The sequence below is a fragment of the Humulus lupulus genome, chromosome 5 (genome assembly GCF_963169125.1).
Source record: "Humulus lupulus chromosome 5, drHumLupu1.1, whole genome shotgun sequence".
NCBI classification, from domain to species: Eukaryota; Viridiplantae; Streptophyta; class Magnoliopsida; order Rosales; family Cannabaceae; genus Humulus; species Humulus lupulus.
In genome coordinates this window covers 234,309,123-234,327,728 of record NC_084797.1, presented here as the reverse complement: position 1 = coordinate 234,327,728, position 18,606 = coordinate 234,309,123, and the positions used below count along the sequence as shown (strand labels likewise).

Sequence of the window (18,606 nt, the reverse complement as noted above, 5' to 3'; positions counted from 1 at the left end):
CACTATTTGGTTTGCCTTCAGTTGGTAAACACAGGGCTCATCAATATTTTGTTCAAAGCCATAGGTTTGATTATTTCATCAAACCTAAGATTCTAGGAACGAGAAGCTTGCTTAAGTCCATAGATGGAGCTATTTAACTTACAAACTTTTTCTTCTTGTCCAGATACTTTAAATCCTTCTAGATGATCCATATAAATGACTTCCTCAAGCTTTCCATTAAGAAAAGTTGTCTTGACATCCATTTGCTAGATCTCATAGTCGAGAGCGGCTGCTATGGATAGGAGGATGCGAATGGATTTAAGCATGGCTATCGGACTAAAAGTTTCCTCATAGTCCATGCCTTCTCTTTGGGTATAACCCTTTGCCACTAATCGGGCTTTATAAGTCTCGATATTTCCATCAACACCTCGTTTCTTCTTGTAGATCCACTTGCACCCAATGGCCCTAAAGTCACTAGGTGCTTCCACAAGATCCCAGACGGAATTTGAGTACATGGACTCCATTTCCTGTTTCATGGCTTCGAGCCAGAGTTCCTTTTCAGGGCTAGCCATTGCCTGTTTGAAAGACAACGGATCATCATCACTAGTGTCACCAACAAACATATTGGTTTCACCATCCAAACCTTAGCGAACTGGGTTCCTAGAAACCCTCCCACTACGACGAGGCTTCGTGACTGTTTGCTCAGGAACAGTGGTACTTTCTTCATTTAAATCGACTTGCGTCGGTTGTACATGAAGAGTGGGAATTTCATCATCGACTTGCATTGATGACGATGGAACATTGGTTGGAGTCAATTCTTTAACCATCTCCTCTAAAACTACTTTGCTGCGAGGTTTAAAGTTTTGGACATAGTCATTTTCCAAAAAAGTAGCATTTGTAGAAGTAAACACTTTCTTTTCCGAATGACTATAGAAAAGTCCACCCTGAGTACCTTTAGGATAGCCAACAAATATGCAAACTTCAGTTCGCGGTTCTAGCTTTCCCTCTTTTTTCCTCAGGACGTGAGCGGGACACCCCCAGATTCTATAATGGCGTAAACTAGGTTCACGACCATTCCAGCGTTCTAAAGGTGTTTTGGGGATTGATTTTGACGGCACGACATTGAGAATGTCATTCACGGTTTCAATTGCCTGTCCCCAGAACGAAGTTGGTAGAGTTGAGTAACTAAGCATGCATCTAACCATTTCCAATAAAGTTCTATTTCGGCGTTCCGCTACACCATTTTGTTGCGGAGTACCTGGGGTAGTAAGTTGTGATAAAATCCCAAGTTCAGTTAAATGATCTTGGAACTGCATATCCAAATATTCTCCACCCCTATCAGATTGCAAGATCTTTAAGGTTTTGCCTAATTGGTTTTGAGCCATTGCTAGGAATTCTTGAAACTTTGAAAATGTTTATGATTTCCTATGCATTAGGTAAAGACATGAGTATCTAGAGTAATCGTCAATGAAAGTGACGAAATACTCAAAACCACCCCTGGCTTGTACATTCAAAGGTCCACAAACATCTGAATGCACAAGACCAAGTGGTTCTTTGGCCCTATCACCCTTTGCAGAGAATGGACGCTTGGTCAGTTTGCCTTCTAGACAAGATTCACAGACAGGTAATTCACCTAAGGTGAGTTCCCTCAAAGGTCCGTCCTTTGTAAGTCTTTGAATCCTATCATAGCCAATGTGACCTAGTCTCAAGTGCCATAAATACGTCATATTATTGTTATCGGTCTTTTGACGTTTATTGGTCCTAGGTTTAGCTACTTTGAATAAATCATTATTAAGAGCGAGGGGTTCGTTAGGTCACAGAATATAAAGCCCATTTTCCAAACATGCAACACACAATTGTGATCCATTGAAAGAAATAGATATATTAAAACTTGTGAAAGTCATAACAAATCGTTCTAATTGCAACATGGAACCTGAAATTAAATTTCTACTAAAATCCGGAATAAAAAATACATCTTTTAAAATTAAAAATTTATTTCCGAACTTCAGAGGATATGTGGCTGGGTGAACCCTGAGTTGCTTAAGTTCGTCTGTCGGCTGGCTTGGTGATTCTTTCGTCTTTCCTTTTTTTTGTCTTTTGTTGTTGACTTTCATCAAGCATGCGTCTTAGTCGTACAACAGAGTCCTCTTGCACAAATCTAGTAATAGGAAAAGGCTGAAAGGTTTTTAGTATTGTAGCAAACTGCTAAGGAACTGGCATCGTAGTTATCTCGAACAGGGACAAAGTTCCCAAATAGCTAATGGAAGAAGCTTTTGTCGGTTCTTGTTGGCAAAATCGGTTCTTAAGGGATTCATATTGAGTTTTTAGGCTCTTCATCTCAACTTCTTTTGCTAAGAATACTGGCATTGGGACTGAGTTGGCTTTAATTATGGTCAAAAGTTCTTCATGAATCTGTTGGATCTTTGCAGTGAGTTTATCAATGACAGTAGTCTGAGATTGTTTAACTGTTGTATCTATTCTAGTATTTTGTAACTCGACTTGTTTTGAGACCTTGTTTTGGGCAATCATATTTTCTGATTTCCAGTTGAGAACTTCTTCAGCTGGAGATACTTTTTTGAAAGACTCATCTGCGTTCCTAGTTGTGGGGTTTTGAACCTTCGGTTGGTGATAAATCGTACCTTGGTCATCTTGCCTATCAAAATTTTTGAGAGGAGAAAATTCTGACTCATAATCAGTAATAGTCATCATACATACATGTGGAATTTTTTGGAACTGATTTTGAGCAGGAAAGGCTTTTCCATGATGTCACATCCATTTTGCTGTTTTTTGTAGCATGACAAAATGTTCTGTTCAGGAGTTGGAAGTGGAGGCTGCCGGGAATTTGTTGGAGTAAGCTCAATGTCTCATCCAATTGGTTCTGGAGTAAAGTCAGGTAAGTCTTTGGGAGCAGAATATTTGACAATATAGTCAAACTTTCCAAAGGGTTGGCCTAACAACCTTATTCATTTTTCTCCTTTAATTAGTCGTTTTCCAAAGCTATGACGTCACTTTGGGAGGTCTTCTTCTATTTTTAGGCAGCTTTTGCAGTCGCAAACGTCTCAATACTTATGTCCATCCGAAGATTCGAAAGCATAAATAGAGCTGCCTTGTGAATCAAATGATTGGATTTCCACATCAGTTGGTGTGATAAAAGTCATCATGTATTGGGTGGTAAAGCAACTAGGAGTCTTTGTTTGAGTTATGTCAAAGTCTATTTCGACAGAGCCATCTTCTTTCTTGTGATAAGATGGTTTAGTAAGAGTATGGACAACTTTTTGAGGTTGGTGGAGCATCTCATAGTTTGTTATCCATGAACTTGGCAAAATCTTCATAAGATCATCTGTAGAGATTTGCCTTGGAATATGAGTGCATGTTAGAACTTGGGTAGAGTCTACCGAGACCAGTAATGCTTCTTCAACTATTGGAAAAGAAAGATATAGAGCGTGATCTTGGAGTCTGTATGCCATCTAGTAGTGAAGAGTGGCTCCAATGGAAGTAAGATCTTGGTCAACTCCGGCCAATTGGACTTCAACTTTGAAAGCATTAGTCAAGCGATTGTCTTTAAGAGACATATTAAAGTTAGGGAATAGTGTAGTTATTATTGTTCATGTATTTAATGTAGTCTCTATGGTTGCATTGCTTGCATGCTGGTATTTCCTCATTCGGGTGTCTAACAAACCTATTCGGCAGCCAATCGGAAGGCTCTTTTCTGCCATGAAGGGAAATAACTAAGCGTATGGCACCAAAATGAATATTGGTGAATCCTTGCGCAATCCACTGGGGAATAAATTCAGGAGGAATTTGTAAAGTAACGAATTGGACCTCAGGAGTAGGTCTCAATTGACACTCACTAAATTTAGAGGCTTGGATATATTCTTTTGGGGCTTTGTAGGAAGGTTTGATGAGAGCTTTAATGGGCCAGGTAAAAAAAGTAATGAATTTTGAGAAAATCTGGTACGGGTTAATCAAAGGAAAGTTGTTATTGGTAATCTTGTTTTCTTCGAGAACATATAATACATAAAGAAAGTCAAGTTTGTTGATTGTGGACTTGCGGAAAGATGGAGAAAGAGTAAGTGATAAGGGAGATATTATAGGAGCACTAAAGCTTCTAGAACTTGTAGATGATGTTTCGTTTGCCATGATCAAAAGTAAAGATTCATCGGTAGGATAGGATGAAATATGACTCTGATACCATTAGGTGCAATATATATATTTTTTCAATGAATTTCATGTTCGTTCAAACAGCATACCCAACTAAATTGTAAATAGGCATTATAAATACTTTATAATGTGCATGCATCTAGATGAAGATTTAGGCTAATGTTCATAAATCATAAAAGAGATACCTGTAAAAATAGGAGGAAAATAGACTCAATCGCATTTACTATAATACTACTAGGGAACTTGATTATCGGTACATTTTTCAACCAATAAAAATAAAATAAAAATCAAGTGGTCTAATTGATTTATATACTTTTTAATCTAACTAGTTTAAGTTTAAAAATAATTGCATAATTAATTTTTGTGTTAAGTGTCAAAATTTTAAATATATTATTATTATTATTAGTGAACTCTCTATTTTCATAAAATTTTAGTTTTGAGATTTGGGAAAGAGTAAGTTTTAGCATAACTCAATTTTCTATGTATTTTTTATCAAAAATATATTTTTTTATTAGCATTTATGTTATTAAAGTAAATACATTAAACAACAAAGGGGTCTATAGCTCAGTGGTAGAGCATTTGACTGCAGATCAAGAGGTCACCGGCTCGAACCCGGTTGGGCCCTTTTTATTAAATATTTTTCCTTCACTAACTGCTCTTCATGGTTTCATATTTATTAAATTTTTGTAAATATATATTAATCAAAAAATGAGTATTTGATCATTGCCAAAAGCTTAGTTACGCCCAAATTTGAGTTCTAGAGTTTAAATTCATTTTGATGATTAAATACAAAACTCAAAAATGCATGTTTTAAAAGTTTATTGTGTTACCGAGTTTTCTACCCAAGTTCAGTTCTGCAGGCCAAATTTGAAAAATACCATTTTCTTAATACAAAAAGTTCCTAAATTTTGAACATTATCAATTTATATATAATAATTAGGAAAATGTTAACATGTGATATATGGCTCATTACCTTGTGATATAATACAAATTTTCCTGTGAAAGACAGCAAATGGAACAACAAAAGTTTTGTTTAAGAGCAATTACAATAGCACTGGAAAATAGCCAATTTCCAAGTTAAAATAAGAGACTGCCACGAGCAAAGGTGCTGTACATAGATTTGAAAAATACCATTTTTTATTCAAAAAGTTCTCAGATTTCGAAAACTATCATTTTATATATAATACTTAGACAAATGTTAACATGTAATATATTGCTCATTACCATGTCAAATAATAAAATTTTGCCTGGGAAAGACAGCAAAAGGAAGGGAACAACAAAAAGTTTTATTTAAAAGCAATTTAAACAGCACTTAGACACAACCAATTTCCATGTTAAAATAAGAGACAGCCAAGAGCAAAGGTGCTGTACATAAATTACAACAACAACATCCCCCATCATCACCCTTTTCAATGTAACATTTTAAACAAAAGTTGAATCCTTTACAAAAATATAATCTGTTACTGTTACACAAGTGTCCAAATTATTTCCAATGAAACAGATCAGGCAGCAGCAACAACAAACCATTCGCAAATCTTGTCATAAACAATAATTTTTTTTAGTGTCCCCCCAACCCAACCCCACCCCACCCCACTCCACCAACCAAAATGGCCATACCAACTTTTCCATCCAATACCAATAATGTTGCAAAAAGAATATGCTTCAAGATACAACAAATGAACCAGTTCATCAAGCCATAGAGAAGATAACCCATTAACCACCACCACCAATTCTATATGCGACTCTGAGCTGCTTTGATTTTTTTAGAATATTAGAAACTCTGATCAATGTGCTCGACTCGAATACAAAGACGACGCCTGTACGCAATATGGTGCTCGTCTTCTTCAACAAAAGAGCAGTTTTAAAATAAATTTAGTTTTTGACCTTCATTGTTATGGTGGTCAAGCAGTTGAATTCTTTTTACTTTCGAGGACAGAACCCTCTTTGAGGGCTACTTGTGCCTCGTTTTCCTTTCCTTGAGCCAAAAGTGATGCAGCTTGCAAGTAGGATGCAATGTGCCAAATTGGGGAAATCACTTGGGCTTGTATTGCATCATTGAAGGCCTCTTGTGGCATTTCGCTTATGAGATAAGACAAGCTACGCCGTGCATAAACTGTTGGAGATACCATAGTTCCACCATCTATGAACTGCAAGTCAAACAAACAATCCCATTAGTGTGATGTCAGAAATCCTCCTCCTATCTGCGAGAACATTTTAAGGTATACCAAACCCTCTTTGGTAAGTGGAATTGTAGGATACATGGGACACATACCACCTCCACCAAAAAGAGACCAGGATTCAGATATCATATTATTTTTGCCAGATATATATTTATTATCATTCAAAATACGTAACCACTTCAAAATGTTCCTTTACAATTGAGTTCATATAAGAAGAAAAGGACAATTTCAAGGTTGTATAATATAAGGGCTGGCAAGGCAACTGGAGTAGGTAATGCTTTAAGTGAGAAAATAGTGGCTGGCTCTAAGCAAGGTTTATGCTTAAAGTTGAGTTCAAATTATACACACGTTGTACCCAAACCAATTCATGTCAATGTAATCCCACCATTAATGTATATTTGTAAAGGTAACCATGTTCCCAAAATTCAAACATAGCAGAACTATTTGTAAAGGTAACCAAGTTCCCAAAATTCAAACATAGCAGAACTATCGGGTATTATCATGTTTATTGGGTCAACAACTTTTCATGGTGAAAGAATATTTACCACAGTGTAGCATTCAATGGCAGCTTTGAAATCTTTATGCCGAAAAGCCACATCACCCTTCTTCTTTGAGTTTAATGTCTCCTGCATCTGGTTGGTCCACATCTGGAAGGAAAGCTACAGGTAAAAAAACCAAAAAAGCAATTAGTTTCTGCAAATCATATATAAGCAATAGCCTAATATGCATTAATCGAAGAGACAGAGAGAACAAAGCAAAAGCAAAGAGGGCTAACTACGTTGCTCGCTGGTTGATTTAAGCCCCTCTAAAGAAGTACATATGTTAACCCAAGGTCACCTAATTTACCATCCCCCAATGACTATAATTTTTGCTGAATAAAAATCACAAGTCAAGGATCATAGTTGTAGGTTAAACTACCAGAATGGCACATGTATTGTGATATTAGGGTGTGATCCTAGGGTAGTGATACAACAAATCGAACATCATTACGAAATTTATCATGAAATCAAACTTTCAACATTTTTCAAACATGCTCTAAATATCCTACGTGAAGTGATAAAATCACTCAGTCGTTGATTCAATTCTGATATATCGAAAACATACCTCAGTTGCTGCACCTTCATCATCCTTGTATCCAAGCTTTTCAAGGATCTCATGTATAGCTGTCAAATCCATTCTAACACATGCTTCACCAAGTGGTGATAGAGGTAAGGCAGCACCGCTCTGAGGAATTCCCATTAATTCATGGGAAGGAACCTGCATAAAATTATACCACAGCTCATTCCAGATATAAAAGTAGTATTTAACTTGGATACAAACCAAAGTAATAATGGCTAACTACTGTCAACAATGATGACAGAGAGGAACATGAATAGAAATGATAAAACTGAATCATTTATTTTCTGAAGTTGGAAACTGAAGTGTACCGGAGACTTTTATATAACATCTTGGTACTTACAGTTAACTATATTAACAAAATAATATAAACTCTATAGGTTAAGAAAATAGGGAAATTGAAAAAATAGTCTGATGACTCTGATCACATGAAAAAGCAAACTAACCTCAGTGTCCTTCTGAAGAGGAACTAAAGCAGTAACCAATAATTTCGGATTAGGGCGTTCTCTGGGCTCATATTCTAGGCAGCGTGAAGCTAAACGTACTAACTCCGTTCCCTCATCATTTGAAAACTGGCCTTCTAAACAAGAATCTGTTAGCATCTGAAGATTCCTGTCGCGAATTAGGTCTAGGGCCTGAAATTTTTTAAATTAAAAAATATACATTATTAGGGAGATTTACATGGAACTTAGAATTGAATGTCCCAGAAAAACTAAACCAGAAATTGAGCACTGTAGTTAAAAGAGCTTAAAGAAATTGAGCAGGTATAAAAGGCATACAACCATTTATTTGCACCAGGAATACTTTTATTGTTAATGAGACTTACATGGCTTGGAGGAATATGTTTTCCACTGAGAAGGTCAAGCAAAAGGGTACCAAAACTATAAATTACACTTTCTGGAGTAACTCTTCCTGCAGGGAGTCATATAAATAGTATTTATTTAGACATAAAGAATGAACGAATAATCATCATGCACAAAAACACAAGATAAAATTAATTCAATACTGCACAGAAAATATTCATGGAGAGTAAAGAATAATGTTGTATTATACTAACAAATGAAGAATAATCATTGGAAAGAAAGGAAAAGATCACATCAATAACATATGTGGTTCGCATTATTTTGAATTATGCTTCAGCTTAATGAGAGAAAAACACAAACCACTCTTTGGAGAGAGAGAGAGAGACCAGTGACTAGGAAGTAAAGAAATCCTATGACCAACCAGCTACAGCACATATCAAAAAGTGGACCCAATAATGATCAATATCTGGTAATTCAATCAAAATAATGCAGCAATAATGTAACATCATATACCCATATAAAGAAAACAAGCAAAATGATTATACCAACATAATATAATCACAAGAAATCATCACTTGATAAACACTTCATAAAGACTTGTCAGAAACTTAAGGTCAACTGCCACATATATTAATGCAGTCAAATACATCACATTATTATTCTTATGGCTATTTACCAATAAATACCAGCATGTCTACTCAGAAGCTAGATAAATATTTTTTACAGAAACGTACCTGTCCTTAAATACTCAGGAGGAGTAAATGCCAGATTTGTACTGTAGCTTTTCCCATCTCTACTATTTTTCATCAGACCAAAGCATGAAAGCCTTGGGTTGCCATCCTGAGATTTATTGAGAGCAAAATTAGACCCTAACTATCCAAAATGGGGAAGAAAGAAAAAAAAAATCCATTGCATGTTACAAGATGAAAAAAAAAAATACTTACATCATCAAAGATAACTCTATAAGCATTTAGATCGTGATAAAGGGCACGCCCTTTATTGGTACAATATTCAAGAGCTTGCGCAAGATGTAAAGCTACACGTAATCGCATTGCCCACTTCATAGGGTGTGTTTCCCCTGCATAGAAAAGTGATTAAGCATTCATAGTAAAATCTGTGTATTGGATAATCTACAAAATTGCTAGAGAGAAAGAGAGAGAGAATAGATTAGTACTAAAACCTTACCGTTACAAACAATTAAACAATTTCCAGCAGAATGAATTATAAAGTCATAAACAAGAAGAAATAAACAGCAGGCATCAATTGAGGGATACACAAGGGAAAGTACCAGATTAACACACTTACAATGGAATAAATGCTTTGCTAATGTATCATTGGGCAAATATTCAGCAACAAGTAACCTTTCATCACCTTCATAGCAACACCCAAGTAAATTAGCCAATCGTTGGTTCCGGAGCTGGCCAACGGCCCTTGCTTCATCCTGAAATTACAAAATAGAAAGGTCAAGGAACTTGAACTACTTCAAACTCCATGAAGATGAAAATAACACATTAAAAGATAGTTCTAAAGTACATATAATGATAATAAATCTTGGCTAGTACTCACCAAGAATTGTCGAGCATCAGGCCAAGCTGATCTATTGAATCTTTTGACAGCAATTCGTCTCTGATTTTCAAGCTTCCCTTTATAAACCACATTTGGGGCTTTTTCACCATGTTCAGAAACTATATTTTCCGCAGCAAATCCTGATGTAGCCATCCTAAGTTGCTCGACCGTGTATTCGTGAAATGCAGGCAAATCAAGATCATTCTTCTCTTCAGGTTCTACAAGCGTATAGAAACTTCAGACATTTCAACTACTCTCTGTAAAGCAATAAAAAGAAACACTAGTTTACTTACCAGCATTTTGGGCCTCAGAAGCTTGACCATTTTGCTCGGAATCCCAACAACAAGTTGTGAGTTTGGAACACTCGCAGCCCATCCCAATCCCAGAATTCTATATCAGACACTGGCTAGTTCTAAGCTTCAAATTTTGAACTTCACAGACTCCATTCACATTCACTGTAAAACCAAATTTTCTCATTTCATTGAACAAACAATCAATAGATTACTAAATCTCACAAACAACAATCAATCAAGTGACAAAATCTTAAAATGCACATGTACAAATCCAATCCATTTTTGCAACAATTCCATTAGATTCAAAAACTTTGCTTCTAAGAGAAAAACAAAACCCTCCCTCTCTCCCTAAGCTAAACAAAAACAACGTGCTTTCAAATGCTCCTTTCAACAGGACCAAGATGCAGTTCTTAGTAAAAAATTGAACTTTTAGAAATTCCCAAATATTACAAAATAGGCTGACTAATACTCTAAAAGCTACCACTAAACATGGGTGTAGTATAAAGTACAAGCATCAAGAAATCAATTCCCAAAACCAAGTCAGTAAACTATACAGCATCACAAGAGTGAATATTCAGCATTTCAGTAGAAGAAATCACATCTTTGCATCGATTCCAATTCTGGGTCAACTCAGTATGCCACCAAGCTAGTTAAATTGAGTCCACAAACTACCAACTCGGCCAAACCAAACCCCAGTACTCTGAAAACTCCAAAAACTTCCTTATTTCCAGCAAAAACACACCAACCCACTAATCAAAACTACGAAAAACAAAGCCCCCTTAGCTCAGATCAAAGATCACAACAAGCAAGCACAGTGCCCAAATCACTTTAATATATACAAATAATATTCCCAAAACAAAATAGAGTAAAAAAACACACCACACACACTCACACTTTCTTAACCTGAGTGAATGAGTCAAATGAATCGTCTTCCTCGATTGAGTCAAAAGCCAAAACTTTTTTTTTTTTGGTTCTCCTGGTTATATATTTATTAAAATAACTTAATTGCCGTTATCGAATTTCCAACATATATTTATACATGTATATATAAACAAACATGTTCCAGAAAAGTGAGAAACTTTGAATCAGAGATCTTAGCCTTCTTCTCCGTCTTCAACTTCGTCTTCCTGTCTCAATGGTGGTTTGCTTTTTTTTTTTTTCTCTCTCTGCGACTGAAATTTTTGTAACAGCTCTCTCTCTCTCTCTCTCTCTTTGAGATTTGGATGAGAATTGCAATGATAATTAAAATAATATTCAATTTTGTATTTTTTATTATTAATATTATTATTTTTAAATATTAATATATAGTGGGGCTTTAAAGTAATTTAATTTTTTTTTCCTATTTCCACCGACATGAACCAAATTTTTATTTTCTCAATATTCACACCTAAGCCATCGATATTCAATAATGGAATAATCTATTTGCCCTTACAAAGGACAAAAATACTTATAAATGTAATAATAATAAATATATAAATGTCTAAATCTCTTTTTTTAATTGGATGATATATATTTTTAAATAATTAGATAAATTATATTAATATTTTTAGATATTGACCGGAGTCTTATTTTAGTCTTTAACTAATAAATTTTTGTTAAGTTTGATTAATACGTGATTCATTTTTAATTGGTAAAATTATAATAGTTTTTAATTTAAGATAATAATTTATATTCTAAAATGATTTGTTGATGGAAATTGGTTATAATGTAATTTGTACTATATAACACAAAGGACATATTAACTATATTTAACAAAATAATATAAAAAAAAATACTAATTATCATGTTATTCAAAATGTTCTCCTAATTTTGAAGTTTTTATTTGTTGAAAATTTATTTTTATAATTGGTAAAGTATTCACTATTCAGCATTGGAAAGTTACTACCTCAAATTTCTAAATATGATTTTTTTTATAATAAAATAAAAAATAATATAATAAAATACTTAAGCAATAATAACATAGACATTTACAATTAATGGATAAAGTGACACTTTATCTAATACTAATTCAAGTCATATCATAAGTGATATTTAGTATATATATATTTATAGATATACTAAATTTATATAATTTAAAGTTGAGAAAATCATTAATGAGACTATACACCTTCACCATCTTGGCAACTTTAACAACATACAATATCTTTGATGTGACATGTTTCTATATCAATGTGTAAAAAAAATATATACTAATTAATTATTATATTAACAAATTTAATTAATTTGCAAAATAATCAAAAAATAGTGGTGAAAAAAAAAAGATCTGCAACAAAAATATATTATATGCCATTTATATTTTACATTTTTTTAGTGAGCTTACAAACTCAATTATGTTTTTTTATTTTTAATTTAGTTAATGATTTTAATTTTCAAATGGATAAATGAATGAACTTTGATTAGAGCAATTTTTTGAATAAAAGTAATAATTTATGATTACTTTTTAATATATATCTAAGACTAATCATAACAATCATGATATTTTGTGTCTAATAGTTACTATATGTTTATGACCGTTTGTCATGGTGTTTGTGTTTTTCGATTAGTCTTGTCTTAAAAAAATAATAATAAAATAGTAAACTTGCACACCAAAAAAAATAATAAATAAAAACCTTAATCTATGAATATATGTTTTTTTTTAATAATTATGTGCTTAAGAGGAGCAATAATAATGTATAAGGAATATATATCTCATACAATAAATATATAGCAATTATTTTTGTTTGTATTTTCTTTAAATAAATTAATTGTCATAACTATTACGTGTGGAAATTTTGGCTGTTTTTGGTCAAATATAAGAACAAGTGGCCTCAAATGCATTAAAGTTGTACAATCAAATTAATAAATGTTTCATTTTTATTTATTTATTTATTTAATGGTGTGAATTTATAATGAACAGTACCTCAGCTAGATAATTCCCAGGGAAATTAAAAAAAAAGAAGTTTAAATATGAAAGAAACTTTAGTAGAAAAAATAGCAAGCGTGTAATAACTTCCTTGTACTTTACCTTTTTCTACTAATAATATTCAAAACTTTATATCATAAAGCTCTTGTATTTATGTACTATATATTAATTTTTATTCTATTTTTATAAGTAATGTAATGTCACCCGTGAAGATTTTTGTTTGGATCATTTTGTTTTATTCCTCTTATAATTAAAAATAAATGAAAAATCATCCAACTAAACAAGCAATAAGAATTTGAAATTAATACAAGAACCATACTTAAATAAATGAAATAATAGTCAAAATCATTAGGTCAACAATAGGAAGACATTGTATATAACTTAAGGACTCATGTTTCGAAATTATATTAAAATAATTTTTTTGATATTCTCTTTTTTTTCTTATAAGAAAATGGGAAATTTATGATTGTAATTATAAAGAAGGTGGGAGCTTTTATGCATAAAGCTTTGGTGATTTTATTGCTATTTTTACTCTCCATTCTAATTAATTATTTTTCACAAATGAGATTCAATATTTGAAAATATATGCTTTACTTATATAACAACTGAAAAATAGGCAAATTATCATTGAGACTGAACAGTAAGTACCTTACTAATAATAATGGAGTTATTACTAATAATTATTTATATTTAAATATTATCTTAAAAGTTATGCATGGATATTTTATAAAAATTGAGATAAAATAAATATCCAACAAGATTTTTTGAAAAATAAATAATTGTTTTGATTTTGATTTATATTTTTATATTTCTTATTTGAACTAATTTATATTTCTTATAATCAAAGAAACAAATTCAATGCATTCATATGTTAATGCGAAAAGACGCTTTTAAAGTAGACTTTTTATACAAAAGTAAGCTTTCACATAGAAAGATAACAGTAAAGATTATGCTAAAAAGTCTCATAATCCGACATTACATTAAATGTCTCATTGTCAATTTTTTAATTGAAATCGCTAATGGATTTATCTTTATCTTAAAATTGTTAAAAAAAACATTTTATATTATTTTTTCTATTTATTTCATGTTTAAAATGAAAAATGAAAAATATATAGAAGTAAGGCTATAAATATATTGAATCATAGACATAAATATTATACAAAATCAATTACAATCATTATGTCTTTATTGACAATTGACCATAAAAGTTTTAAAGCTAAATCCATTATCACTTGAATGGTTTCACTTTTATTTTTTATTTTCTACCATATGAACTAATATTCACACTAATTCTCTACCAAATAAATAGATTGCCAAACTTTTTTAGACTATTTGTCTATGCTAATTGTTAAGCAACTAATTAAATATTTGATTCTATTGCTAGCTGATATAGAAGTAACATCTAACCAATTACATCCTATGAATTAGGTCCACAAAATAGTAAATTTATATATATATATACACAATAAGTTATTCATTAATAGTCCATATTAGTATGATTGTATAAGTAGCATGTCATTGTAGCAAAATGATTTATAATCATCCCATTTGTAATAATTGAGTGAATAATAAAAGGTACTAAATAAAGTATTCATTATTTTATTTAAACTTTAAAAATAAATATCTCAAAAAATGACAATTATAAATTTGTAACAAGAGTATTGTTATGAGATATTATATAATCTCCAATATCACTTGCATTGTGTTTTGTAGAGAGGAGAGAGGGGTGGGGCGAGAGAGATAGAGAATCCCTTGTTTGGTAAGAAAGAGAGATGAAGGGAGAGGATCTCTCTCCAAACTATTAAAATTTAATCCTTCCATTTTTTGAAGTATTCAAAAAAAGATAATCAAAATATATAAACTATCATTATTATATTTTTAAAAAAAGTAACAAATAATTATACTACAAAAGATAATGTGGTAATTCGAATAATTAATCTCATTTTCATTCTTCCAACTTCATCTCTCTTGCCAAACAAAATAAAGGAGAATTACTATCATCTTCATCCATCATAATCTTTATCATTTTTAAACTCTCTATCCATTCTACTCTCCTCTTTCGTATCAAACATAACATTAATCTCGTCTTAAAAAACTTTGTCTCCAACATATCTCACATCACATTATTTGTATTAATAACTAATTTACAAAAGTTAAAAGTAAAAAATAATATAATAAATGATGTGGTATTATATTATTCGTAGCCCGTGCCGGCGACATGATTCATTTTTATTTAGGAGAAGTGGCTAAATTTAATGGTTTTAATATTTGAAATTATAATACATGAGCCTAGTATTAAATTTAATCGATCACAGAATACACATTAAGTGGTATCGTGCACACATATTTACCTATAACACGTCTTAACAATAATCTAATTACATTACAAACCCTAATACCTAGAGTTAGGTCAATGTGAAAGAACCTTTTTAGCTTGGTAAAATTCAATATAAAGGCATGCATTATAGTAACAAATACTTTAAAATAACTATCCACAATCCAAAAAAGATTTTAGTGTGGGAGCTTGGGTCAATTTTCTATTTGTATTATTGGTATAAAATAGTTATAAAAATTAATGGGGTTTGAAGAGGAGTGGATTTGAATTGATTAGAGTGAGGATTAAGTATGAATGAATGAACTTTTGAGCAAGTGGTCCAATATAAAAATGTTATCAACATTTAGGTGAGGATGGTTGGATACCAATGCAAAAAGGCATATCATATACTTCCAATCCAACATTGGCGGCTATCATCATGTTCATGTCTATAATACTTTAACTGTTCTTTTTTTTCAATCTAAAACTATTAATAAACTTTGGGATATTTGAGTAAATTTCTCAAGTTTTTTTTTTTTTTGGTTTCTTAAGAAAACTATTGATATGCCTTTGTTTGGTATCCCACAATCTAGCTGGAACAATATTATCTTTACATATATAAATGTTGGGAATTTTTGCCTTAGGTATTTTTTGTTTTTTGTTTTTGACATATAGATAAGTTATTACTCTAGCTGATTTCTTTTATATATAACATGTATATTATAGTTATAGAAGATCTTTCACAAATATTAATAAAATTATTAATAATTTAGGTTATCGAAATTAAGATTTATGTGTATGCAAATGGTAGTAGATACGCATGTAATAGACTGTTTGAATTCTGATTTCGTCATTTTAAAAAATTTATAATTTTTAAAAAATTTGTGGGAAATTCCCTATAATTACAATGTATGAAGTTGTATAGAAAAAATTTGAAATTACAAATGATCTACTGATATGTCATTTTAAAGGAACCTGCTGCAATCTTTCCTTATGAGTATATAGAACATGTATAAAAGAAGAATAAATTAATTTCTAAAATTTTAGTGTATTTCATAGTTTATATATAAATAATGTTATAGACACTTAAATTACAAAATCAGCAAGGTTCATGTGTAATTAATTTTAATTATATAACCTAAAATAATATAGTATTTTGTCTTTGTAAAAATAATAAACATTATATTTACTTCATGACTCAATATTTATGTGAGAAAAATGCATTATTTACAATGATACTATCCGACTTATTGTCTAAATTTAGGGACTAGTATGGAAATTCACCAATCCTTTTATTTATTTTAATAATTCACTCAAAACATAAATAATCAGTAATATTATTAGTTAAAAAAATGTTATCTTATTTATATAAAAGAAAAATAAACTATATTATAGATAATTTTTTTAAAAAATAAATAAAGTATAGCTAATATTGCTAAGATAAGAAGCTATTAAAGGTGTTTGGTGTGGGATTTGAGTTTGATTGAAATAAAATTAAAGGAGGTATCATTTGATTAAGCTAAAAATTAGGACTCACTTAGAAACACAAATTCTCAAATTACTAAAAATAAATTTTATAAACATAAATTAGATTTAACATTCTCATTCCCACCAAACTTAACCACCATACCAAACACCCCCTTAAGGTGTTTACCATCAGTACTAATAAAAACAAAATTCATTTAAACCATTATATGGATTGATGTGAGTTTTGATTATGATAATAAACACTTATCACTAACAGTACCAATGTGATTAATAATAAAAAAAAATCAACATGTATTAATATAAAATCATTAACTCCACTCAATTAATTTATAATCATCAAAAGATAATATTAAGTTTAATTTAAAAATAAAAATAAAGTTAGGAAGCTTAGGGTCTAGTCTAGCACATGAAAACAAATAAAAAGTGGAATTTAGTTACATCCTAGATTTTATTTTTGCTATCTTTTACAAAATATGGAATTTTTATTTTTATATTTGTATCTGAAAATAAGTCATAGTTTAAAACTGGATTACGTGAAAATGTGAAAATTAACTAGTAAAAAAAGTTAAGTATAAATTTTAAAAACTTATGTTTAAAAAGTTATTAATATGAAAAAGTCATATTTATTAAAATTGGTCATTAAAAAACTATATTATTTAAAAGTTCTCAAATAAAAATAAGGGATTTATTTTAGATTTTTTTTACTTTTTTACGGCTCTTAATTTTGTTTTTCAAAAATTCGTACTTAAATTTTCAAAAATACAATTTTTAAAATTTTATAATTATAAAAATATAATTTTAGGAAAAACAACTAAAAAATAAATTGAAAACAACTCAGTATATTAACCTAAAATAAACTTTTAAAAAATTAAAATAAAAACAATATATATGAGAACAACTATACACTATTCTAAAAAAACTTGAAAACAAAAATATATATATACATATAAAAGACAAAACTGTAAAAATATAAAAATTTCTTAAAACAGTCAAATTAAAAAAAAAATTAACCTTTAAAATATATAATTTTTAGCTAAATTAAGTATTTTGTATAAAAATATAAAAAAATAATTGACAAACTTATGGGGAAAGTTGAAAACTACCAATTTTTAGGAGTTGTTAACTAAAATTAGACACTAAATATATTTAGTTGAACTTTACCTATTATTATCATGAGATTCCCAAATTACTCTTATTTGAGCACATGATTCTAAGTGTTGTTGTAATGTGTATTATATGTGTCATATTATAGTTAAATTGGAAATACATTCTAATTGTAGTGTGTTTAAGAAGAAGAAAAAAACATGTAATTGAAAGGGTATAATGGGTACATCAATTGAAAATTTGGGTACTAAAATAAGAGTTAAAAATAGTGGGTAAAAATTAAATTAAAGTGGATAATTTAAAATGGGTACAATATTTAATTTCCACAAACTTATTGGACATATTGGGCCTGAAGATTATTGGACTTATATGGCCTGGAGATATATATACGGCCCAAATTCATAGGCCAGCAATTGGGGCTTGCCAGTACCGAAAATTAAAAAATAATGAGTTATTTGTTTTGAAAAAAAAATGTATTTATTTTTTCAATAAATATATATATACCATGCGAACTCAAGATGTAAATTTGCTTTTTACTGTATTACTATCTTCTAATGATGCAGATGAAAAATACAACCTACAAATTATGTAAGACCTTTGTTAGTTTAAGACTGATATTTTTTAAATCTTAGTATCGGTATTACCACTTGACATCACTGTAATAAAAGTTTGTTTGGAATAAAAGAATGTAATAAATAAA

General features: G+C 30.6%; 1 protein-coding gene and 1 non-coding gene across 4 annotated transcripts; one reads left to right on the top strand and one right to left on the bottom strand.

Moving 5' to 3' along the window:
- Positions 1-4,693: 4,693 nt before the first annotated feature.
- Positions 4,694-4,765, top strand: TRNAC-GCA (transfer RNA cysteine (anticodon GCA)). The gene has a single exon. It is a non-coding gene; the product is annotated as a tRNA-Cys (tRNA).
- A 641-nt stretch (positions 4,766-5,406) lies between these two features.
- Positions 5,407-11,317, bottom strand: LOC133778409 (serine/threonine-protein kinase BSK7). Of its 3 annotated transcripts, none has more exons than XM_062218321.1 (11): positions 10,991-11,317; positions 10,099-10,260; positions 9,806-10,023; positions 9,545-9,680; positions 9,184-9,317; positions 8,974-9,079; positions 8,263-8,348; positions 7,883-8,071; positions 7,425-7,577; positions 6,866-6,979; positions 5,407-6,287 (listed from the first exon to the last, which is right to left on the bottom strand). In XM_062218321.1, exons 2-11 carry the CDS (start codon positions 10,178-10,180, stop codon positions 6,042-6,044), a joined length of 1,464 nt encoding a protein of 487 aa, XP_062074305.1. In that variant the 5' UTR covers positions 10,181-10,260; positions 10,991-11,317; the 3' UTR covers positions 5,407-6,041. The 3 variants fall into 3 exon arrangements, with proteins under 3 accessions (XP_062074305.1, XP_062074304.1, XP_062074306.1); XM_062218320.1 differs by having other exon boundaries at positions 11,002-11,317; XM_062218322.1 differs by lacking the exon at positions 10,991-11,317 and adding an exon at positions 10,698-10,944.
- Positions 11,318-18,606: the final 7,289 nt, after the last annotated feature.

Coding starts and splice junctions, on each gene's coding strand:
- LOC133778409 (XM_062218321.1), bottom strand. CDS start 10,180: ATGGGCTGCGAGTGTTCCAAACTCACAACTTGTTGTTGGGATTCCGAG. Junction 10,024..10,098: donor TTCTGAGGCCCAAAATGCTG/GTAAGTAAACTA, acceptor ATACGCTTGTAG/AACCTGAAGAGAAGAATGAT. Junction 8,349..8,973: donor TCCTGAGTATTTAAGGACAG/GTACGTTTCTGT, acceptor GACTCCCTGCAG/GAAGAGTTACTCCAGAAAGT.